General features: G+C 43.6%; 1 protein-coding gene across 1 annotated transcript in view; it reads left to right on the forward strand.

Moving 5' to 3' along the window:
- The window catches only part of LOC112140538 (SH2 domain-containing protein 3C), a 93,461-nt gene that overhangs the window by 8,785 nt on the left and 59,001 nt on the right, over nucleotides 1-25,675 (forward strand). The window contains exon 2 of the mRNA XM_024263534.2: nucleotides 23,076-23,176. Coding sequence (XP_024119302.1) covers nucleotides 23,076-23,176 — 101 coding nt within the window. The remainder of the gene's footprint in view (nucleotides 1-23,075; nucleotides 23,177-25,675) is intronic.

Below are 25,675 nucleotides of genomic sequence, written 5' to 3' on the forward strand. Positions count from 1 at the left end.
AAACTTGAACGCACATTAAATGCATCCGGGTAATGCAGCAATGTGCATCTTGGCCACGGGGTTACATGTGGCCAAGATGAATTTCCATAAATTTTTTTGTTCTTGGTCGCATTTAAGAACTTGCGAATAACAGCAATTTTTTGTGGGTTTTCAGCTTTTAGATGACTTTTGGGCTGGAAAACTGTAACTACCTGGCAACCCCGGACACTGCTATTTTGCATCATGGCGTCTTTTTTGTTTTTGTTTTTTTGGCGAACCCTCTCAAAGTACATAAACAGATCAATCTCTTCCTCGTGTAAACGAGACGTTCTTTCTAAACCTTACCGACTCAAAGCAGCATTCCGTACGGTTCAAATATGGTAACAGCAGCCACGGTTAGCCAAGCTAGTTAAGGTAGTCCGACTTTTTTAAAAACGAGAAACACGAGCCGGTTTTACTATTGCCATACAGTTTTACGTAAAACCGTGCAACTTCATGGACTGCGCCGTAGTGATGCTACTAATAGGAACATGAGGAAACCCGAGAATCAAATGACACTTACCAGGAATTAGTTCTATTTTCAAACCCGAAGTCCGACGTGCAGCTTCTGATAGTGCGGGAAGGAGACATGGAGGAAGGGAGAGACCGTTGAACCACATGCGCATGCGCACGGGGAGGCGGACAAAATAAAACTTAATAATTTTGAGTTAATGGATCAGAGGCTCTTTGCTATTAAATAACTTTAGTTAACATGAATGAGATATAAATATTTGTTTGATGAACTACTAAATTTGAGTAAAATGAATTAAATCTTAATGTGTCACCTTTAAGAAGGGCTTGAATCATTTTTTTGAGTGTAGCTAGCCTGGCAGAACGCCTGTCCAAAGAGGAATGTTTTAAGGCTAGTTTTGAAGGTAGAAACTGTGCTGGCCTCTCTGACATGAGCTGGGAGCTTATTCCATAGAACAGGGGCTTGATGGCTGAAGGTTCTACCTCCAACTGTACTTTTAGAAATTCTAGGAACTACAAGCAGTCCAGCATTTTGTGAACGAAGTGTTCTGACTGGTTGGTTAAGGAACTACGAGATCTTTAATAGTGTTGCACGATAATATTGGTTACCGATAAATATCGGCAGATATTAGGCACTATGGCGTTACGCCTATAATTCCAATAGATGTCAGATGTTTGTTTAATCAAATTGGTATAATTTTAGTAATTATCTTCCGGTCAAAATTTGGTAATCCAATTGGTCTGAAATCACCAGGATCAGTTTTGTCTCTGCCCTTCTTTAAAATAAGAAAAATGTTAGCTTCATAAAGGGTTTTTGGCAAAACACTATCTTTAATAGAGTGATGTATCATTCTAAGACAAAGTGGAGTGAGGGAATTACAAAACTTTTTTATGGAACTCAGAGCCGAAGCCATCAGGTCCAACTGCTTTGCCTGATGGAAATGATATTATGGCGGTGACGAGTTTCTGTGACGTAAAAACTGAATTTAGGGAATCTCTATCAGTTTTGGCAGAAAGAGGGAATCACAGAAATTGTCAAGATTAGATTGCATAACTTTGTGTTTAGAGGAGTAAAGATCAGAATAAAATTATTTGAAACAGAGATTAATACTTGATGGGTTAGTTAGGAGAGTATCTGTCTTTCTGGAGGCCTCAGCACCCTTGAGCTGCCGTGCCAGCAGTCTTCCAGGTTTATCTCCAAATTTAAAGTGTTTTGGTTCATTCATTCATTCATTTTCTTGACCCCTTTATCCCTTCCGGGGTCGCGGGGGTGCCGTAGCCTATGATTGAGGCCCTGAGACAGACTGGCGACCTGTCCAGGGTGAACCCCGCCTTCGCCCATCAGCAGCCGGGATAGGCTCCGGCACCCCGCGACCCCAAAAGGGAAGAAGCGGTCAAGAAAATGGATGGATGGATGGGTGTGAGGACAATCTGTCCAGGTATGGCTCAAGATAGCAATTAAGGTCTCCAGCAATTATTATATTTGAGTTATTGTCATCTGGTAATGAGTCAAAAACTTTAACAAAATGGGGATCATCTCTATTCGGACCATAAATGTATAATAATTGTATAAAAATATTTTTAAGTGATTTTCTAAATCTGTGTGGTCAATATCTTTTTATGACCACACAGACTAGAAGGAAAGGGTTAAAGTTTACACATTTAGCCTTAGATGCACCTAAAATCTGTGCAGCAATGCAGAAATCTGCATCTAAGCTGCATGTAATTATGTGGGAAAAACATCCGCCTTTATTCTATCTCGACATGATTGGAAACTTCGATTCACGTGTTTTTTTGAATGGTTTCTCAGGAATGTTTGGAGCACAGAGTGCCATTTCCATATTCAAAATCCACCTCCACCAACTCACATATTCTGAAGCCGTTCATAGACGCAGTTCTCCTGGGAAACATGGTTTTCCCGAGTCTAGCAGCCCTCACGCAGAGCAGCCGGCTGGACTGTGGTCTGAAGCCCACACATCAGGGACTCAGCTTTGGGCGCGTGACATTTTCAGTGACTCAATCAAAAGGTAGAAAGAAAAGATCCAATATGGCCACTTGACGTGAGCATTTTCGTCCTGAACTTATAGAGCACGTGTCAAGGTCTGGGTAATTCTATCTGGTCCTCCAGATCATTTTAGTTTATTGTTATTAATCTTGGACTTATTTCTAACGTATAGTTTTGACAGAAAATATTTTTATGGAGAGTAAAATATTGAAAGTTATTTAAGGTTTAAGTTGATTTATTCAGGAATAATATTCCTGCCTTTTTATTATTCATAGTAATGTTAAAAAATTACGGTTTTAAAGTTTAAAAAATATAGTATTAGTGTGTTCAATAAATGTTTATCCTGTTCGGCCTCCGACCTAATATGTGTTTTGGATCTTGGCCCCCTGTGAGATTGAGTTTGACACCCCTGCTCTAGAACTAGCCACCCATGGTCCGGCAAAGCTAACGCTCGTTGCCACCCAGGCTTCCAGTCCCTGAGCAGCAGAATTCGCTATGCTGGCCCGCCGGGGGTTGGCTGCTTGGCAGACAAAGAGCCTCCGTGGCTGGATTGCGGCACTCCAGCTCATGTGCTTATAATGTTTTCTTATTTAAAAGGTACACAATACAACTGCAACTGCAGCTCACATGCTTAATCATATAAATCGACACAAATAAAGCCTTTCATTCTGTCACACATACTATTAGTGCAAAGGTGAGCTGACACCTGTGCTCAGGTGAGTCTTTATGTTTTGCTGAGATGGATGATGATGGAATGTACTCAGGGGGAGAGTGTCTGGTCATCCCCACGCCAGAATAGCACCCAAGAGACTAGACCACCAGGCTGAGGGTCCTGTCCCCCCCGCACGCGCGCCAGGGATGGGGCGGGGGACAGAAGGTTGAAGGTCCCACCTTCCTTGTGTGATGAATGTGTGTCTAGAAGTGTATATGTTAGAGGTCTGTGTACTAAAGGGTGCAGTTAAAATTGGTAAGTAGAGCATTGACAGGACATCTCCTGATTGCTCACAGAGATGCCCCGTCACCCTCTATTTGGGGCGGCCGTGGTACAGTGGTAGGGCGGTCGACTCCTGATCAGAAGTGAGCGGGTTCGACTCCGCCTTGCCCGCCCATGTGTCGAAGTGTCCTTGGGCAAGACCCTGAACCCCGAATTGCCTCTGGTGGGAGGTTTGCGCCAGTGTTCGGCAGCGGAGCCACCACCAGTGTGTGAATGTGTGAATGGGTGAATGGGTCTGTGACTGTGAAGCGCTTTGGGCCCTCGAAGGAGGGTAGAAAGCGCTATACAAGTACACACCATTTACCATTTGAATTAATTGAGTAGTCTGAGATGGAGGAGAATTTGATAAAAATTATCATTTCACTTATAAAACGTGTGTGTTGACCTTATGTAACTACTACCCCCTTGCGGTCAGTTAAAGAGTTGTGAGTTTTAAGTTTCGTTTTTGTTAAGTTTCACTTTCATCAGACGCAGCGTTTCAGTTGAACACGGGAAGGACTAACGTGTGCATGGAAATAGTTTTCTCCTCATGTGTAAGCCTGGAAGTAGATTTGTCTGTAAACACAAATGTGCAATTTTGGTTTAAATGGATGTTAATGTTTATTAATATTTCTGGAGAAGACATTTATTGTGAAACTGTTTGGGTAAAAATGGTGGCTGAGTTCATTGTTGCTATTTTGTGTACAGAACGACTGCAGAAAAGTCTAAGCTAATTTTAGAGCTAAATCACTACTTATTTTTTATGAAAGCTGCAAATCTTTATTTTGGCATTGTAATTTAAGTTGATTGTATAAGAAACTCATATATTGTTTGCATTGTATTTTTCAGTTTTACAAAAAAGAAAGAGAGAAAAAGGAAAAAGAACGGAAACATGGAAATTACCAGTAAACGTACATCTTTTCAAACGCACTTTTTTCTTGGACTTCTTTTTTGTTCGCTATCTGTCTAGCCTTGCTCAGAAACGCAATCGTCAGGACAGAATAGTAAAAAGACATTTACTCAGCGGGCTAAGACACCTGGAACACGCTATTACCAGCACGCTTTCGACAGACCTCTGTGAAGCAGCGCAAAAGCGAGAATGCATGATGGAGCAACATGAACAGTCTCAGGTTCATTATGTTACCAGGTTAAAGTAACAGGCTCCAGATCATCATCAAGATCAACCAAGTCGTCTGCCAGTGCAGCAGCAACCAAAGCAAGGGCAAAAGCTGAGGCAGCTCGCATACAAGTCAGCTATGCCGAAAAAGAAGCAGCTGTCATGAAGGAAAAGGCTCGATTGGAAGCAGACCAGCAAAGGATGTTGGCTGAATCAGCACAACGCAAAGCAGAACTAGAGGCCAGTCTCTACATTCTACAAAAGGAAAGGAGTGCTACAGCAGCTTCGACTGAAGCTGCAGTTTATGAAGCCGCAGCACAAATGGAGGATCCCCTCAACGATCTGGATCACATTTCTCTTGAGGACCGTGTACAACGTACAAGTGAGTATGTGCAGGCGCACTCATTAACACAGCAATCTCAACAACATGCTCCAGTTCTACATCAGCCAGTTTTCGCTTCCCAGGATACAGAAAGATGTCAGACAGACATAAGTCACACAGTCTCACCCCAAAAGACAGAGAGACACCCACCAGAGCTACGTATTAAATTGGAGAAAATTAATGATACTTCAGGGATGAACTATCCAAGTGCTGATCCAAATCTATCACCGCCAGCCAGTTTCCGTGACTACCCATGTGAAGCACCAGAAATAACAGATCTGACAAAATACCTCATCAAAAAAGAGATGGTGAGTTCTGGATTGTTAAAATTTGATGATCGCCCAGAGAACTATTGTCTTTCCAGGAAGTAATCAAAGAGCTAGATTTGACAGCCAGAGAGGAGCTCAACCTATTGATTAAATGGCTGGGTCCAGAGTCATCCACACATGCAATGCGGATAAGATCAGCTAATGTTCACGACCCAGCAGGTGGTGTCAACATGATTTGGCAGCGACTGGAGGATATGTATGGTGCTCCAGAAGTTATTGAACACACTCTGCTACAGAAACTGGAGAATTTTCCAAAAATCTCCAACAAAGAAAACCGACGTCTCAGAGAATTGGGAGACCTTCTTTTGGAAGTAGAGTCAGCCAAGCAAGGAGGTTACTTGTCGGGTTTAGCGTATCTTGATACTGCAAGAGGAGTCAATCCTATTGTGGAAAAGCTTCCGTATGGTCTTCAGGAGTGCTGGATCAGGCAAGGCTCCAAATACAAAGAAGACTACAATGTGTCTTTTCCTCCATTCAGCTTCTTTGTAACTTTCATACGTACTCAGGCAAAGACAAGGAATGATCCAAGCTTCACATTATCAACCACCAGCGGGGTACTGGCAGAAAGATCTCTGAAGTATAATGCTCAAAAACCAGTGTCAGTAAGAAAAACTGAAGTGTCCATTGCATCTGCCATTTTCAAGAATGACACATCTGTAAAAAGAGTAGAAGAGCCAAAAGACAGATGTCCCATTCACAACAAACCACACTCTCTGGCAAAGTGTCGAGGATTCAGGAGTAAACACCTAGATGATAGGAAAGCTTACTTGAGGGAAATGGCTATCTGTTTTCGGTGCTGTGCATCTACAAAACATCTGGCTAAAGACTGTAAAGCAGTGGTGAAGTGCAGGGAATGTAACAGTGACAGACACCTTTCTGCATTACACCCAGGTCCAGCACCTTGGACAGCGCAAGCTCAAGTGGAGGAGCAAGACCACGGCGGGGAGCAAGATGGTGGATTAATTCCGGAAGTCTCCTCTAAGTGTACAGAAATCTGTGGCAGCACACCTCCACCCAGATCATGCTCTAAAATATGCCTGGTTCATGTTGACCCTGCTGATCAGCCCAGTAAAGCTCAAAGAGTGTATGCAGTGTTAGATGAGCAAAGTAACCGTTCACTGGTGAAGCCGGACTTCTTCACTCTTTTTGGCATCAACGGAGTTCCATTTCCCTACACCCTCAAAACATGTTCAGGCATTACGGAGGTGGAGGGAAGGAAAGCTAGCGGTTTCGTTGTTGCATCACTTGATGGGAAAACTCAGGTAGTACTTCCTCCTCTTCTTGAGTGCAACATGATCCCAGAAGATCGATCTGAAATTCCTACTCCAGACATTGCACATTACTTCCAACATCTTGCATCAGTTGCGGACAAAATCCCACCAGCTGATTCCAGTGCACCTATCCTTCTGCTCTTGGGGCGGGACATCCTCAGTGTTCATAAAGTGCGTGAACAACGAAATGGTTCAAACAACATGGCATATGCACAGCGATTGGACTTGGGCTGGGTGATTGTGGGTGAGGTGTGCCTGGGGGATGCTCACCAAGCAACAAAAGTGAATGTTTTCAGAACAAATGTCCTTCAAAATGGACGTGCCTCTTTTCTTAAGCCGTGCCCTAGCATGATCAATGTCAAAGAGAAATACAGCGCTCCGTTTCTCCAACATCATGAAGGTCTACTTCAGAGGTCACCAACACGTCGCCCGCGGGCGCCAGGTCGCCCGCGAGCTCCACGTCAGTCGCCCGCAGGCCTCTTATAAAAATAGCACAACTCACTAAAGCTCGAAAATTTTATTTTATTGTGATGCTATTTTTTTAAATAACACCTCCCTTTATAAAGAATTAAAAATTAAAACATCTAAAAAATAGATGTTCATTATTTTTTGAAGCCAAAAACGGCCTGCCCCACTATTTTTCTTTTTTTAAATCGTTTTCTTCTTAACGAGATAATCAATAGTCGCATTTCCATTAACTCTGAAATTTCGCAAATTGGAATTTGGATAATAAATTCTCCTAATGGAAACACCACAATTTCGAAAAAAAAAAGTTATTTTTCGAAAAAAATTGCGCTTAGAGGACGAAATAGACATTTTTCGCAAAACTGTAATGGAAACACTTTTTTCGAAATAAATGCTCTTCTTGGTATGAAGTGTCTGATCTGAGCGCCGCTGAGCCGGGGCACCGAGAAGTCCCGCAGCGTCAAAGCGCTTCAGAAATTGCGGGTCATACAGAATCGCGCAGCAGCTCCTCCTTTCCTAATCGTTTCATCTACAGACGCACTTTGGAGCCTGAAGTCTCATGAGCGCGAGCGCCGTGACAGAAACTTGAATTTATGTTGTGGTGTTTTCAGACAGAAAAAAGCTCCAGATGCTTATTTGCTGCTTTTTCTTTTAACCGCAGAACAGACTCCTCCCTCTCCTGAGTCGAGCTGCGCTGCACGCGCCCCAGACAGAGCTGTGACGTCACCCACATGCTCCCTTTTAGTGAATGAAATAAAAAAAAATACTTGTTGTCGTTCATCGCCGTGTTTTTAATGACTTATCGCGTGAGTTGGTTCGTGCTTTATCGCAAAATTATATTTTAATGGAAACAGTGTCATTTCGAAACGTTTTTTTTTTTTTTATTCCTAGAATTTCCATAAAGTTTTGCGCAAATGTGTCATGGAAATGCAGCTAATAACAAAGAATGAGGCGTCCCCTTCTCCCTTTCCCACATGGAGACACCGAGAATATTTGATTATTAATCTTTGATGGAAACACAGATTACAACAAACAAAAACAAAAAAACTCATTTTTCGAAAAAGAGTTATTGGGAGCTGGTTTCCGGGGTGTATTGAAATGGATGGATATTTTTCGTAATGGAAATTGATTTTTTTCTAATTAAATGCGCTTCTGAAGTGTCTGTCCGAGTAGCCTACAGCACAGCGGGCGCCATGAGAGATCAGCATCACATCTGATCGTGCATCTCCTCTGTACACTGAAAAAACAAACTTTTTGCATCAGTAATATATACTTAATTATTCCTCATAATATTTACATAATAATTCAAATATTATGCAAATACATAGATTTTTCTAGTAAAGAAGTTAAGTTTACTTGTCTTTTATATAATAAAATTGTTCTATTGTTTATTAGTAAGATCTACTTTTCAAATTGTTGTAATCACTTTTGGGGCATTCATTACTATTATGTAAATTTTATTAGAGAAATTTATGTTTGCTCTATTTACTTAAGATTTGATAATAACCTTACTTGTGGACGTAAGTAAATTTTACTAGACTGTTTTTGGTAGTATTTATATTCATAAATGCAGTAAAATTTAATCAAGAATTTTTAGTGCAAATTGTTACGAGGATTTTCTTAAGTAAATCTTATTAGTTTTTTTTTTTCAGTGTAAAATCAATAACCAAGATTTCCTCATCGCTTCATCTGTTGCCGCACCTCTGCAGCCTGAATACTTGTTCTGGACACTCTTTCAAATAGGCCTACCACTGAACAGACTTCTGACTTGCATCTGAGACTGTCAATGGACTCGCTGCGCGAGCCAGCGCGGCACGCGCGCACCACACTGCTGTGACGTCACTCAAATGCTCCTTTTTAGTGAATCAAATAAAAGAAGCACATATTGCCGTGTTTATAATGACTTATCGCGTGAGTTGGTTTGTGTTTTATCGCATTATTATGAAACCGTATCATTGCGATACAGTTTTTTCTAAATTCCTAGAATTTGGTTAAAGTTTCATGTGTAATGAAACAGAACCCAGAGCTGCTGAGTGTTTCTGCATGGTGCGTTCACTGAGCCCCGGATATCGGCAGTAAAACGAATCAGTTTATCAGAGAAAACATAGGACGCTGGCACTGATCAGGATATAATCGATTGATTCAATAGTGTCGACGTTGTCTCTGAAAAACTGATCTGTTTTGCTGCGGGTTGTTTAAAAATGACAAAGTTTAGCGGACTGAGTTGGGCCGAGTGGCTGTTCGCTTATGTCCAGAGGTCAGTGAACGCACCGTGCGCAGATTCTTGCCTGCTGTGGGATCTGTCAATCAACCTGTTCAGAGGTTTAAGGAAAATAAAGGGACGGGTGCATGAGACTGAATTAAAGCGTTAATAATAATTAATTAATAATTCATTAATAAGTTATAATTTTGTTAAAAACATTTCATTAGGTCATTACCTCAAAATGTGAGAAGATCTGTTGAGATTAATAAAATTCTGAATATTGATATCTGTTTCCTAGCTTGTTGTCATTATTGATAATTATGCTAAGAAATCAGTGTCTTCACATAGAGAAGTATCATTATTCATTATTAATAATGTACAACTAAAAACAAACTAAGGAAAATGTATTATTTCAAACTGGTAGCCCTTCGTATGATTCAGTACCCATGAAGTAGCCCGCAGTTTCAAAAAGGTTGGTGACCCCTGGTCTACTTGGTGTCCCTCACGAAGGAGCTCCAGCTATTGTCACAGACAGCACAGTTTTCCAAAGTAATCTACATGATGACAAAGTCACCCTGTTAGTCGAAGATGGCATTTTCCTTCAAATAATGGACAGAGACGTCTATATTGATGAGGAAAATCACTGGGTGGCTCCTCTTCCTTTTCGCCTACCTCATCGTCCTCTCCCAAATAATAGAGGCCAAGCTATGAAGCGTCATACTGCTCTGCAGCGCCTGCTACAGAAAAAAGCAGAAATGCGAGAACAGTTTGTGGACTTCATGCAGAAAATCTTTGAAAACGGTCAGGCAGAAGCAGCACCACCTCTGAAGCAGGGCGAGGAAGCTTGGTACCTGCCTATTTTTGGAGTGTATCACCCGCAGAAATTGGACAAGATTCGAGTCATCTTTGACTCAAGTGCGCAGTATAACGGCTTGTCCCTCAATGACACTCTCCTCAGTGGTCCAGACTTAAATAACACACTGCTAGGTGTTCTACTGCGGTTTCGTAGAGAGCAAGTGGCAGTCACTGTGGACATTGAGCAAATGTTTTATTGTTTCAGAGTTAGAGAGGATCACAGGAATTATCTGAGATTCTTGTGGTTCAAGGACAACGACATCAGCAAGGAAGCCACAGAATACAGGATGAAGGTACACGTCTTCGGCAACAGCCCATCCCCAGCTGTGGCAAACAGCCCATCCCTAGCTGTGGCAATCTATTGTTTGAGACGTGCAGCTGAGGTTGGTGAAGAGGAACATGGCCTCGAGGCAAAGCATTTTGTCTTTCGCAACTTCTATGTTGATGATGGACTTATTTCTGTGCCCACTGAAGGAGAAGCTATCAGCCTCTTGAAGTGTACAAGACATTTGTTGGCGGAATCAAACATCAGGCTTCACAAAATAGCCTCCAATCGACACCAAGTCATGGATGCATTCCCTTCAGAGGAGAGATCAAACGATCTCAAAGACTTGGTCTTGAGTGCCGACCCGCTGCCACTGCAAAGAAGTCTTGGCTTAAGTTGGGACTTACATACAGACAGTTTCACATTTCAGGTAGCACAGGAAACCAAGCCCTTTACCAGGAGAGGAGTTCTTTCTGTGGTAAACAGTCTGTATGACCCCCTTGGATTTGTTGCCCCGATTACAATTCAAGGAAAGGCGTTGTATAGAGAGCTTACTACGGAGCAGCAGGAATGGGATGAACCTCTGCAGCCAAACAAGGAGGCACAGTGGAGAAAATGGACAGACTCTCTCAGCGAACTGGAAAATCTCAGAATCCACAGGCCTTTTATTCCACTGTCGCTGACCTACGCTCAGAGAAGAGAGATCTGTATATTCTCAGATGCGTCAACAATGGCTATAGCAGCTGTTGCATACCTCAAGATTGTGGACGCTGGAGGGCAGTGTCACATTGGATTTATCATGGGAAAGGCAAAGTTGGCTCCATCTTCGGCTCATACAGTGCCACGCTTGGAACTGTGTGCAGCTGTGCTGGCGGTTGAACTGGCTGAGCTGGTTACACAGGAGAGTGACATTGAACAGCATTCCATTACATTCTACACAGATAGTAGAGTTGTCTTAGGGTACATTCACAATGTCTCTCGCCGATTCTATGTGTATGTGGCAAACAGAGTAGCCCGGATCAGAAAAACCACAACCCCCAATCAGTGGCACTTTGTGAGCACAAGTCAAAATCCAGCTGATCATGGGACAAGGTCTCTTCTGGCAACCCAGCTACAGCACAGCACTTGGCTATTGGGCCCTGACTTCTTGAGAAGTTCTGATAGAAGGTGCAATGAATCTTTCCAGCTTGTGGATCCAACATTGGATAAAGAGATACGTCCTCAAGTGACTTCACTCAGTACGAAAGTCATAATGCCTTGTCTTGGGTCCCACAGATTTGAGCGTTTCTCTACGTGGAAGTCAGCTGTGAAAGGTGTTAAAATGCTGATTCACATTGCTAAGTCCTTCACCAAAAGCTCCCAGACAGATCACTGCAAGGGCTGGCACTATGAAGGGTTGCTGAGGGTTGGAGGTCGCTTGCATTCGGCTGATTTAGCTGAGGTGGAAAAACATCCTCTGATAATCCCAGCTGGCCACCATGTAGCTGTCTTACTCGTCAGGCATTACCACGAAGAAGTAGCTCATCAAGGGCGGCAATTCACTGAAGGAGCATTACGCACAGCTTGTCTTTGGGTTGTTGGAGCCAAGAGACTCATTTCCAGTGTGATTCACAAGTTTATACAATGCAGAAAACTCAGAGGACGACTAGAGGAACAGAAAATAGCCAACTTACCAGCAGACAGAGTCACAGTAGATCCACCATTCACATATGTTGGTCTAGATGTGTTTGGACCGTGGAATGTAACCTCACGGCGAACGAGAAGTCACACAGCTGAAAGTAAGAGATGGGGTGTGATGTTCACCTGCTTGAGCACCCGAGCTGTTCACCTGGAAGTCATAGAGTCAATGTCCACTTCCAGCTTTATCAATGCTTTGCGTCGCTTTCTGGCTATCAGAGGACCAGTCAAGCGCCTTCGGTCGGATCGTGGCACAAACTTCGTGGGAGCATGCAAGGAACTAAAGATAAACATCACTGACCCGGACATCAAGACGTACTTGGAAGATCAAGGCTGCTCCTGGATCTTCAATGCTCCCCATTCATCCCACATGGGAGGTGTGTGGGAACGTATGATTGGTGTTGTTCGACGCATTCTTGATGGATTGCTGTTGAAGTCTGCTGCTACACGACTCACACATGAGGTGCTCACTACCCTTATGGCTGAAGTCATGGCCATAATGAATGCAAGACCTTTGGTCCCAATTTCAACAGACCCTGAAACTGCTGAAGTTTTGTCACCTGCTATGCTTTTAACGCAGAAAGCTAGTACCTTGCTAGCTCCACCTGGAGATTTCGAACTTAAGGTAGTTCACTTTCGGCTTATCCCTTTCGGGGTCGCCACAGCGTAACAGCACCCACTGTTTCGCATCAGTGATTTGGCAGAGTTTTTACGCCGGATGCCCTTCCTGACACAACCCTGTACTTGAGGGGCACCCAGTTAGGCAGCAGCGTCAAGGGTCTTGCCTAAGGACCCAATCTGGGTGGACACCCCTGGGAATCGAACCCAGGGCTTCTGCGTTGCCAGCCCTTCACCTAGCCCACTGAGCCACCCAGCCGCTTTAGATTTCGAACTTAAGGAACTTTACAAAAGCCAATGGTGTCAGGTGCAGAACCTAGCAAACAGTTTTTGGAAAATGTGGAGGCAAGAATATCTTGCCACATTGCAAGCAAGATAGAAGTGGAGAAAGGGAAAATGTAATGTTCAAGAAGGTGACGTTGTTTTGCTAAAGGACAGTGCAGTGAAACGCTACGAGTGGCCCATGGGGCTTGTTGTAAAAGCCATACCCAGTGAGGATGGCAAAGTAAGGAAAGTTGAGATTAGGTGAAGATTATAAAACAAGACACTGCCAAGACGTACCTCAGGCCCATAACAGAAGTGATTGTTCTTTTGTCTGAAGATGGTCACAAAAAGTAGAAAATATTGGTATATTCTGTAACATACCAGACGGGGAGTGTGTTGACCTTATGTAACTACTACCCCTTAGCGGTCAGTTAAAGAGTTGTGTGTTTTAAGTTTCGTTTTTGTTAAGTTTCACTTTCATCAGACGCAGCGTTTCAGTTGAACACGGGAAGGACTAACGTGTGCATGGAAATAGTTTTCTCCTCACGTGTAAGCCTGGAAGTAGATTTGTCTGTAAGTACAAATGTGCAATTTTGGTTTAAATGGATGTTTATGTTTATTAATATTTCTGGAGAAGACATTTATTGTGAAACTTTTTGGGTAAAAATGGTGGCTGAGTTCATTGTAACTATTTTGTGTACAGAACGACTGCAGAAAAGTCTAAGCTAATTTTAGAGCTAAGAGTGCAAGCAGGTTGGAATGGGTGGAGAAAAGTGTCAGGTGTGATGTGTGACAGAAGAGTTTCAGCACAAATGAAAGGAAAGGTGTACAAGACTGTGGTGAGACCAGCCATGTTGTTTGGACTAGAAACAGTGGGACTGAAGAAAAGACAGGAAGCAGAGCTGGAGGTAGCAGAGATGAAGATGCTGAGGTTCTCTTTGGGAGTGACCAGGATGGATAGGATCAGGAATGAATACATCAGAGGGACAGCACATGTTAGAGGTTTTGGAGATAAAGTCAGAGAGGCCAGACTGAGATGGTTTGGACATGTTCAGAGGAGAGACAGTGAATATATTGGTAGAAGGATGCTGAGTCTAGAGCTGCCAGGAAAGAGGTCTAGAGGAAGACCAAAGAGGAGGTTTATGGATGCAGTGAATGAAGACATGAAGGTGGCTGGTGTTAGAGTGGAGGATGCTGAAGACAGGCTTAGATGGAGGAAACTGATTCGCTGTGGCAACCCCTGAAGGGAAAAGCCAAAAGGAAAAGAAGAAGATTAAACCTCCCTGTTGAACCTGAGGTTGTGACAGCTTCCATAACAATATATACAGAAACTGGTGCATGATCACTTGGATGAATGGTGGAATCTTTAACATATTTTAGAAGATATTTACTGATTACTAAATAATCTAAACGAGAGTGTTAGTGGTGAACTGGAGAGAAGAAGGTGAACCCTTTAGTGTTTGTGTGACATGAGCGCCAAGCGTCGCAGATCATTCATGTACTGCTTCAGAATACTTTCAGACTGCCATGTACACTGGTGTCCTACTGTGCTGAGTCTGTCAAGTTCTGGATGAAGACACTGTGACAAAGTAGTTGCATCTACTTTGCACTTATGGTTGGCACCTTTTTAAAATATCAAGTACGATCAAAACAGACTGCACATGTTCAAAGTTGTTTATTGATTTTGTGATCTCTCACCTCATCTTCCTGATGCCCACAGGACAAAATGGTGGCCAAGCCTGTGACTTCCTGTTTAAGGGTGGGGCACAGGAAGTGAGACGGGTTTAAATTGTTTGCTTACTTTTTGATTTGTAATGTTTTGAGGTGTTTGTTTATTTATGTTGGTTTTGTTTACAGGACTTTAAATGTATTGTTTGCAGGACATTTCTATCTTTTGTCTTTCTTTTTTTCCTATTGTTTGGTCAAGGTGACTTCCTTCCTGGGCGTGGCCAGCCAATTAGCTGATATCTATAAAAGGGAAGAAGCTCAGTGTAAAAGGAGGCTGGCAGAGGGAAGGAGCTTGTGTGAGCTGTGCAATGCTGAATAAAACTTTGTTCCTGAACTTTAAAGAAGTCTGCCTCCTATGTTAACCAGGCCACCCCTGTCACACCACATTGTGATAGACACAAGTTCAGGTCCCCTCCTGTCAAAAAAGTGGAGTCAGAGTGAGCTGAGAGTGAGGTGAAGACCTTTCAATGTCAATCCAGAGACATTTTTCCCATCAACTCTTACAGTCCAAGAAACAAAACCTGAAGAGCAGCATCTTGGTGCTTGGCCAAAGATCAAGACATCTGTTGTGACAAAAGCTCAGTTTACAAATTCTGAACCTCTACAGCAAGCACAATGCCATCTAGATCAAGTCGATACAAATGTTGAAGGACATGAATCAAATGCAAACTCTGCAATGAAGTTAGAAGCTGATAACAATGTTCTTGAAATCATGATGAAACAGAAAGAAATAAAAACATTGTTGGTACAGCAACAAAGTTTTTCATCTTTACCTAAGAGGAAAATCCCAAAATTTAATGGAGATCCATTGAAATATTTTTCCTTTATCCCCTTCCTCTCTCTTTGGGGTCCAGATGACTCCAAGCACATATTGATGTGTGATTCCTTCCATGAAAAATGTGGACAAAGGTGGACAGGATTTTATGTCTGCCATGAGGATTAGTGAAACTCAAAAATCAATGATAAAAAAAAGTTCAGCGCTGTGGGTTCCAGATGACCCTACTTTTAATGTAAACAAGCTAAGGAGAGCGGAAGGGTTATAGCCTTTGAAAAAAGTGTCAAAAAAAGTACCCACAACAACTGTGATTGTTTGTTCATCCTGGAACGGCACACTGAAAGAAATGCAAAAGAACCAGTGAGAAGTTGTCAAGATCTTAATCCTCAAAGGGGATTCCAGAGAGCAAAGACTTTATTAAACGAACATCTTGGAATCAAACTAAAGGTTACATCTGCTTTCATAGAAAAGCACTTTTGTGGCCTCAAATCAAAACAGAAGATGCTAAAGCTCTGCAGGATTAGAGCCTCTTCTTGAGAGGTTGCTGCAATGCCACTGAAAATGTTCAGTACTTTAATGAGTTGGATATGCCTTCCAATATGGTAAACATAGTCAAGAAATTACCATACAAACTGAGAGACAAGATTTAGGAACCAAGCATGAGAGCTTCAAGAAAAACATAATCGCAGAGCAAAGTTCACAGACATTGTACACTTTATTGAGACACAAGTGAAAATCTTGACTAATTCTGTGTTTGGGAGTATACAGGATTCAACAACAACCAAAGACACTCAAAAAGCTAAATTTCAACCTGGAAATGAAGGGATCAGTTTTGCTACAACTATAGAATCCATCCATCCATCCATCTTCCTCCGCTCATCCGGGACCGGGTCGCGGGGGCAGCAGTCTAAGCAAAGATGCCCAGACTTCCCTCTCCCCGGCCACTTCCTCCAGCTACTCTGGGGGGACCCACAGGCTTCCCTGGCCAGCCGAGAGACATAGTCGCTCCAGCGTGACCTGGGTCCTCCCCGAGGCCTCCGCCCAGTGGGACATGCCCAGAACACCTCTCCAGGGAGGGGTCCAGGAGGCATCCGGATCAGATGCCCAAACCACCTCAACTGGGTCCTCTCGATGCGGAGGAGAAGCGGCTCTACTCCGAGCTCTCTCCAGGTGACCGAGCTTCTCACCCTATCTCTAAGGGAGCTCCCAGCCACCCTCCGGAGAAAACTCATTTCAGCTGCTTGTAGTCGGGATCTCGTTCTTTCGGTCACGACCCAGAGCTCATGACCATAGGTGATACTGGGACGAAGATCGACCGGTAAATCGAGAGATTTGCTTTCTGGCTCAGCTCTCTTTTAACCACAACGGTCCGGTGCAGCGACCGCAAAATGTCTAACGCCACTCCAATCCGCCTGTCGATCTCACGCTCTGGTCTTCCCTCACTCGTGAACAGGACCCCAAGATATTTAATCTCCTCCACCTGAGGCAGGAGCACTCCACCCACCCAGAGAGGGCAAACTACCTTTCTCCGGTCGAGAACCATGGCCTCAGACTTAACGGTGCTGACCCTCATCCCAGCCGCTTCACACTCTCCAAGCCACTCCAATACATGCTGGAGGTCGCGGTTCGATGGAGCCAACAGAACAACATCATCTGCAAAGAGCAGAGATTAAATCCTGTGGTCCCCAGACCAGATCCCCTCCGGCTCCTGGGTGCGCCTAGAAATTCTGTCCATAAAAACTATGAACAGAACCGGTGATAAAGGGCAGCCCTGCCGGAGTCCAATGTGCACCGGAAACAGGTCTGACTTACTGCCGGCTATGCGAACCAAGCTCCTGCTCCGGTCGTAGGGTGTAGAATTGGTCCACTGTTCCACGACCAGGACGGAAACCGCACTGTTGTTCTTGGATCTGAAGTTCGACTATCGGATGGACTCTCCTCTCCAGTACTCTGGTATAGACTTTCCCAGGAAGGCTGAGGAGTGTGATTCCACGGTAGTTGGAACACACCCTCCGGTCTCCCTTCTTGAAAAGGGGAACCACCACCCCAGTCTGCCAGTCCAGTGGTACGGTTCCTGTCTGCCACGCAATGCAGCAGAGACGTGTCAGCCAAGACACTCAAGACACTCCCACAACATCCAGAGACTTGAGGTACTCAGAGCGAACCTCATCCACCCCCGGAGCCTTGCCACCAAGGAGCTCTTTGACTACCTCAGTGACCTCAGCTTGGGTGATGGACAGTTCCACCCCAGTTTCCTCAGCCTCTGCTTCCTCAACGGAAGGCGTGTCAGCAGGGTTGATGAGATCCTCAAAGTATTCCTTCCACCGCCCAACAATGTCCCCAGTTGAAGTCAGCAGATCCCCACCTGCACTGAAAACAGTGCCTGCACTATAGAGTTTACAGAAAGATAATTTAAATTCAGTGATAAGGACATCAGTGTAATTCTCATTTAAGTTTTTTGTTTAATAAATGTTAGTTAAGTTAAGAGAAGTTTATTTTGAAAGTAATTTTATTTTGAAAAGACCGGAAGTTGTTATCGCGTTGTACAGACAGAGAAGAAAGATGCTGGAAATATTAACGGCATGTTTGTACGCAAAAGATACCACGTGTTAATGCAAGAAGGACACAAAGACTAACTCCCATCTCAGCATGCAGCCAACAAGGTGATTAATTAGTTTTAGTTTTTTTTAATTAGTTTTAACTGTCCGTTTATATTGTATGTTTATTGCAAAATATTCATATTGTGTTTGTATTTGCAGTTTTCACAGTGGATTTGGAGAGACCAAATAAACCCGTTAAGAGAACCATTTACGTCTGTGAATGCCTGGGGTGGATTTATAATCAGCATCAATGAAAAGAGAATATGCATATGTTGTGGAGGAGAACATATACTGGGGGTGTGTGCACTATTAGGAAAAATGTCTCATGAAAGTAAAAATAAGTTTCTTGAAGGAAAAACAACATGAGAACATAACAACTGCTCGTGCACTGGTGTGAATGTCTCTACCCAAACAATCAGGAACAGACTTCATGAAGGTGGCCTGAGGGCCCCACGTCCTGTAGTGGGCCCTGTGCTCGCTGCCCAGCACCGTGGAGCTCCACTGGCATTTGCTCAAGAACACCAGAATTGGCAAGTCCACCACTGGCGCCCTGTACTTTTCACAGAGAGCAGGTTCACCCTGAGCACCTGTGATAGACGTGAAAGAGTCTGGAGAAGACAAGAAGAACGTTATGCTGCCTGCAACGTGGTTCAACATGACAGGTTTGGTGGTGGGTCAGTGATGGTCTGGGGAGGCATATCCATGGAGGGACGCACAGACCTCTACTGCCTAGGAAATGGTGCTCTGACTGCCATAAGGTATCCAGATGAAATCCTTGAACCCATTGTCAGACCCTACGCTGGTGCAGTAGGTCCTGGTTTCCTCCTAATGCACCACAATGCCCGGCCTCACGTGTCAAGAGTATGCAGGCGCTACCTGGAGGAAGAAGGAATTGGAACAATTGAATGGCCTTCACCATCCCCTGACTTAAACCCAATAGAACATCTCTGGGACATTATGTTTGGGTCCATTAGGCGCCGCCAGGTTGCTCCTCAGACTGTACAACAGCTCAGGGATGCCCTCACACAGATCTGGGAGGAAATGCCACAAGACACCATCCGTCGTCTCATTAGGAGCATGCCGCCACGTTGTCAAGCATGCATACAAGCTGGTGGGGGCCACACAAGATACTGAAAAGCCTTTTGAGTTCCAGAAATAAAGTTTTGGAAAAATGGACTAGCCTGCCACATCTTCATTTCACTCTGATTTGATGGTGTCTACACAATTGAGGCTCTGTAGGCTGAAAACTTTTATTTCCATTAAAAGACTTGATATCCTTTTGTTCCTAAGACACTGCCCTGTAGTTATTTGTATAGATATCCAACTTCATATAAACTTCATGTTTCTTTAAAGTGTCCCTTTAATTTTTGTGAGCAGTATATATAAACTCCCCTTTCACCCTCCGCGGATGGTTTCTACTCCAAGCTCGGGTCCTCTACCTTCAAACTTTTCTCCAGTTCCTCTCTGAGTCCCTGGTATTTCTCCAGTTTCTCATGTTCCTTCTTCTTGATGTTGCCATGGCTTGGTACTGCCACATCCACCACAGCGGCTTTCCTCTGTTCTTTATCCACCACTACAATGTCTGGTTGGTTCTCCATTACCATCCTGTCCGTCTGGATCTGGAAGTCCCACAGGATCTTTGGTTTCTCATTCTCTACCACTTTTTGAGGTGTTTCCCATTTGGAGTTTGGGGTTTCCACTCCATATTCTGTACTGATGTTTCTGTATATTATTCAAGCTACTTGGTTGTGGCGCTCCATATATGCTTTCCCAGCCAGCATCTTCCACCCTGCAGTTATGTGGTGGATTGTTTCCTCTTTGCACAGCCTACAGCTTGGGTCTTTTCTGGTGTGGTAGATCTGAGCCTCTATCGCTCTGGTATTCAGGGTTTTTTCCTGTGCTGCCAGGATCAGAGCTTCTGTGCTGTCCTGCAGACCAGTCCTCTCTAGCCATTGGTAGGCCTTCTTGATATCAGCCACTTCAGTTATTGTCTTGTGGTACGCCCCATACAGGGGCTTGTCCTCCCATAAGGCTCTGTTCTCAAGCATCCTCTGCTTTTCTTTTTTTTTTTTTAACTTGTCCTGTCCAACAGCTGAGCCAACAGATGCGGGCTGAGAGCTTCTAGTGTTGGGCAGATTTTACTGTCACAACAGGGATTTATTGAGTATAAACCCCTGTTGTATTTAATGCTAAACTTTATTTATATTGATTATGTTTTATTTTATTTATTTGTTTTTCTTTGTCGTTGGACCGGACGGAAAAAGGGAAGAGGGTGGGGGAGGGGTGGGGGGGAAGATAAGATGGCAACAGAGGGAAGCAACATCATAAAACAACCAGGACTAAGTGATAAACTAGAATGGGCGGGGCCTGTCTACACACACACTCTATAGTTACACACACACTTGTTGGCCAAGATAGTCTAAACATTTTAACTAAACATACTCACATATACTATACATATACTACACATGTACTCAATTCAACTGTAACAGCAGCTCACACACTCAATCATACAAACCCATTCAGATAAAGACTTTCATTCTGTCACACAAACGGTTAGTGCTAAGGTGAGCTGATACCTGTGCTCAGGTGAGTGTTTATGTTTCGCTGAGGTGGATGGTGATGGAATGTACTCAGGGGGAGAGCGCCCGGCCATCCCCACGCCAAGACCCCCTGCCGGGGCAGCAGCCGCAGCCAGGACCCCCCAACATCCGCCATGGAGCCGCGGAGAGAAACCGCCCGCCGGGCAATTACGCCGAGCACCCAGACCGGGGCACACGGGACCGCCGCAGAGGCCCCCCACACCCAAGAGCAGGAAGGCACAGGAACACAGAGAGTGCAGGCCCCAGCCCAGCCAGAGGAGCAGCCCCCCCACCCCGCCAGGAGGGCCAACGCGGGACCCCACCCCCGGAGAGCCCCCCAACCCCCGAGGAGCAGCCCATCACCACCCAGCGGCGCAGAGGACCCCCCCGCCCCACCCCAGGTACGAGCCAGGGCCCCCCAAGGGCAACCCACCCCACACTCCAGACAACCGCCCGCCCCCACCACGAAGGTACAGGGGGGGAAGCATCCTCTTCTTTTCATTGTCTGAGACTTTCAATGAGCTTGCTGTCAGTTGGGGCCTTGAGCTTGACATATTCATGCATCTTAGATGTTTCATCCTGGATAGTGGCTTCCACGCTCACTAGTCCTCGGCCTCCTTCCTTGCGGCTAGCATACAGTCTCAGGGTGCTGGATTTGGGATGGAGCCCTCCACGTATGGTGAGGAGCTTTCATGTCTTAACATCCATGGTCTGTTTCTCTTCCTTTGGTAATCTTATTATTCCTGCAGGGCATCTGATGACTTCTCAGGACTTGCCTTACTTGTTGGAGATATTTGACTGTTGCAGCTTTCCTTGTTGGCATTTGCCTGTGGGATTCCAAGGTACTTGTAACTGTTCTCAGTGTCTGCTATTGGTCCTTCTGGGAGTGAGACCCCTTCTTACCTCTCTTTGTTACCATCCGACTGAATTTCTCAAGCCCGGATGACATCCCAATGTCAGTACTGCAGATCCTGGTGGTGTGGATCAGGGAGTCAATGTCCCGCTTGCTCTTAGCGTATAGCTTGATGTCAACCATGTAGAGGAGGTGACTGATGATGGCCCCATTTCTGAGTTGGTATCCATAGCCAGTCCTATTGAGTATTTGGCTGAATTCAACAACCCCCCCCCCCCCCCCCAACACACACACACACACACCCACACATAGTTTACCTTTTCAGAAGACTTTAGATTCATAAGGTCTTTTTTGTAAAGAATATTTATGTAATATTCCTCTACATAACAAGTTTTTTAGCAGCTTAATATAGTAAATTACTTTCAGTTTTTAAAAGAACCCACAATAATATTTGCACATTTATGCATTTTTCTGTGTGCCTTTGCTGAGGCAGGGCAGTTGACCTCTGATCGGAAGATTGCAGTTTTGATTCCTGCCTTGACCACCGATGTATCAAAGTGTCCTCGAGGAGGGCACTGACCTCCACATTACCTCTTGTGGTTATGGGTTGGTGGCAATGTTTGGTAGCAGTGACCCCATCAGTGTGAGAATGGGTAAATGGGACTGTGACTCTAAAGCGCTTTGAGCCTATAAGGACGTAAGTGCTATACAAGTATACACCATTACCTAAAAAAAACGATATAGGCTCAGTTTATCCAGTACAGAAAGTATCATCTCTCAGTATCAAACTTTTAAGCATAAAAACAAATTTTGTTTGAGTCTTCTTTCTAAACTAAATATGTGTAATCAATCATTTGTACAAACCAAACAGAAGCTGATTAGAAATAAGTTATAGGTGGAAACAGAGCACATTATACATAAACTTTCTGGGAAGAGCAACAAATTTCCATGTAAGGGAAAGCCCTAACGGGAATATTCATCCATCAGTTTTTCAAGCCACCTCAATTACTTTCAGGAATCACAGGGTTGCTGGAGCCTGTCCCAGCTTCTGTTGGGCAAAGGCACGATACACCCTGTACATTTGTTTATCGCAGGGTCACACACACTTACTGTCACTCCTAGAGTTGTTTTTATAATCAACAATTTAGTCGTGAAGCACATTTTTGGACTGTGGGAGAAAGCCAGAGAGCTCAGGGTAAACCCACACATGCACAAGAAGGAAAACTCCACACAAAAAGATTCAAATCAAGGTTTTCTTCCTGTGGCATTACCCAAAAGAAACAGCAAGACCTAAATTAAAACATGGGTGCTTTTTTAAATTATTATTATAGCTAGATAATCTATAAGAAAATAAAGTTGACAAACTGTAAGATAAAGTGTAAATTATAGATTTTGGTTTACATTGTCAAACCTGTTATGTTTATGTTGAGATGTGGAAATTCACCCAAAACTCTGGTTTTTCAGAGTGAGAAGTATCAAGTGGTTAGATTTTCTTTTTGAAATAATAATCAATAAGCATATAGAAATATTGCTTTTTCTTATAAGTATGGTTAACCTCTGTAAACCTAATAAAGAGGGCATGCCATTTCAACCCCCACCCCCCACGCCCCGTTTCTCCAAGCAGTCCTTCCTCTGTCCACCACAAGGGGGAAGACACGTCAAAGAAGCAGGACCACCAGTCTCAAATTGTCAAAGTACTCCCACTCCATGCTGCCTGCTGCCCGTGTGAGTTCCTCTCTTGTTATTTCTTCTGTTTATGTCTCGTTGGTTTAACAGAGTCTGCAAACTGTCTTATTAAAGCTTTATCAGGACATGAACTCGACACAAAATCAAGAAACTGTTTGACCCGGGAAGAACAAAGCGAGTTTTCAAACTAGGCTGAGACAATGAAACTTGATCTGCTCCTCTGCTCGTGTCCCCGACCTCCTCCTAAACTATTTTTCCTTCCAACTGTTACAGCAGTCTGGCCTTTCTGAGGGATGTGGACTGAAGTGGAATATAGCAGATCTCATTAGCAAAACTTGGTCTCCGAACTAGTTTGACTGGGGACAAACATTTTGTCCCTGCAAAACAAACATCCATGCTCCCGTGGTCACACCCCTCTAACCCTAACACTTCTGGTTTGAAGAAGTGAAAATTAAAGGCACAATTTCATTACATTTAGTGTAAAACTTTAAAAAAGGAAATTGAGAGTGATGGAATTTTATCTGATATGTGAATTCCAATGTTTGTGCAAGTCCATCAATATGATTTTGACTGTAATGGTTTACACATTTGTCTTCCCACTGATGCCAGTACGTTATACAATTTTATTGGTAGCAAACAAAAAAACTGTGTTTTAAGTCTGTATTTACAACAAAATGATACAGAGACATGTTTGATAGAAGCTTGGCTTATTAAGACCTGCCTCTTCAAAAAGAAGAGAAAGATAGGAACATATATTGTAGTACAAGTTGTGTAACATCCCAGAGACTTAGAAATTTTAGTTTCAGTAAAAGGTCAGTACAGCCATGAAAATGTTACAGCATGTGATCAGCTCATCACACAACCAAACAGAGCAGTCAAGGAAAATTCCTTACAGAAAAAATGTATAAGAGGGCCTCCCAGCATGTCCTGAAACTTGATACTGCTTGCAGTTCCTAAGCATAGAGAGAGTGTTGAACAAAAACAGACCCACTTCCTCTAGAAAACCCAGCTAAACTTTAGGTAAACTGTAAACATCCATAAGAAAAAAATAATAAATAAAACTGGAAAGGCCATCTGTTTATTGTGAGACCACACACATTCACATAAGGTCTATTTAATAATCATCATTTAAGTTGTGAAGCACATTTTTGGACTTTGGAAGTAAGCCAAAGAGCTCAGGGTAAACCCACACATGTACTAGGAGGAAAAACTCCACAGAGAAAGATTCAAGTCAGGGTTTTCTTCCTGTGAGGCGAGAGTGCTAACCACTACACCACCAGGCATTACTCAACAGGAACAACAAGAGCTAAATTAATATGGAGGACTAAGTGGGAGAATTTGAAATAAATAAATACACCAATAAATAAATGTGTCATTAATTATTTAAAGTTAGAGTTAAATACATAAAAGTGGAAATAAATGTTAATATGGCATTAAAATATTAAAATAGCCATTAAAAAGCACACTTAAATATTTCATGACACATAATTATTTGATGGACATTGTGGGAAAAAAAGACACAATTTGAAATAAAAATATTAACCATTGGGGGGGTATGTGCTTTCAACGTAAAAATGATCATCATTATTTCACTGCGTCATCTGACGTGTGCAGGATGGAGGATTGATAAGGCTTCTTAGTTTAGTGTCATGTCAGTAGTGGTTAAAATCGAGTTGAGAGAAAAAAAACTTCAATACATAAACAAAATGTAAATGTTGCTAAGTTTCATTAAACATATATTTTTCAATAATTTCTACTCTCTGCAGTACTTTGAAGTTCTACCCAATCCCTCCCTTTGCCTATAGTGGGCGGGCTCATTTACACCCAATAACGAGGCGAGCATGAGAGGGCGTGCTGCGCAACTCTCGAATGTCTGGCTGCATTTCACAGCAGAACACAGAAGTTTGACAGGTCACTGCGTCACATCAGCCAATCAGGAACTCTGGCTCTCTGGTTCACGATCTGAAGACAGACTCCCAGGCTTTCAGCAGAGCTCACCCGCTCTACACGCCTGGGGAGAGACAGCAGCACGTGTTATGTTTTAGATATGTTTCTCTTTTTTTGTGTGGTGTCTGGTTCACCTCTTTTCTCTTCCTCCGTGCAGCCTGACTGTGGCTCCTCCCAGCTGATCTCCACCCTCTCCTGATCTCTGTGGAGGAGTGCACAGCTGTCTGCACTTAGTTGATTTAGCTTGTTCCCTATTTCAGTTGAGGCCCTCCTGTGTTCAGTGTTGGTTTGTTTTGTATGCTCTCCCTGTGGTTTGCTAACTAGTTTTTGCACCTCTTCCTCTGAGGTTGTTTTTTGTTATTAAATCATTAGATTTCTAAGTTGTTTCTGAGCCTCCTTTCCTGCATGGGTCCTCGTTGACCAACCCGTGACGGCGCGGAGCGCGGGCAGCCAGTTCTCCCGAACTTTGATGTTTTATTTATTTTCGTGGAGAAAATAATAATAATAAAATTTTTAAAAAAAGGCCCTTATTTGCCCCCTTTCTCTGGCGGAACAGCTTTCAAACTCAGTCACAGAAACAGCAGAAGCAGC

The sequence above is a fragment of the Oryzias melastigma genome, unplaced genomic scaffold, assembly GCF_002922805.2.
Source record: "Oryzias melastigma strain HK-1 unplaced genomic scaffold, ASM292280v2 sc00263, whole genome shotgun sequence".
NCBI classification, from domain to species: domain Eukaryota; kingdom Metazoa; phylum Chordata; class Actinopteri; order Beloniformes; family Adrianichthyidae; genus Oryzias; species Oryzias melastigma.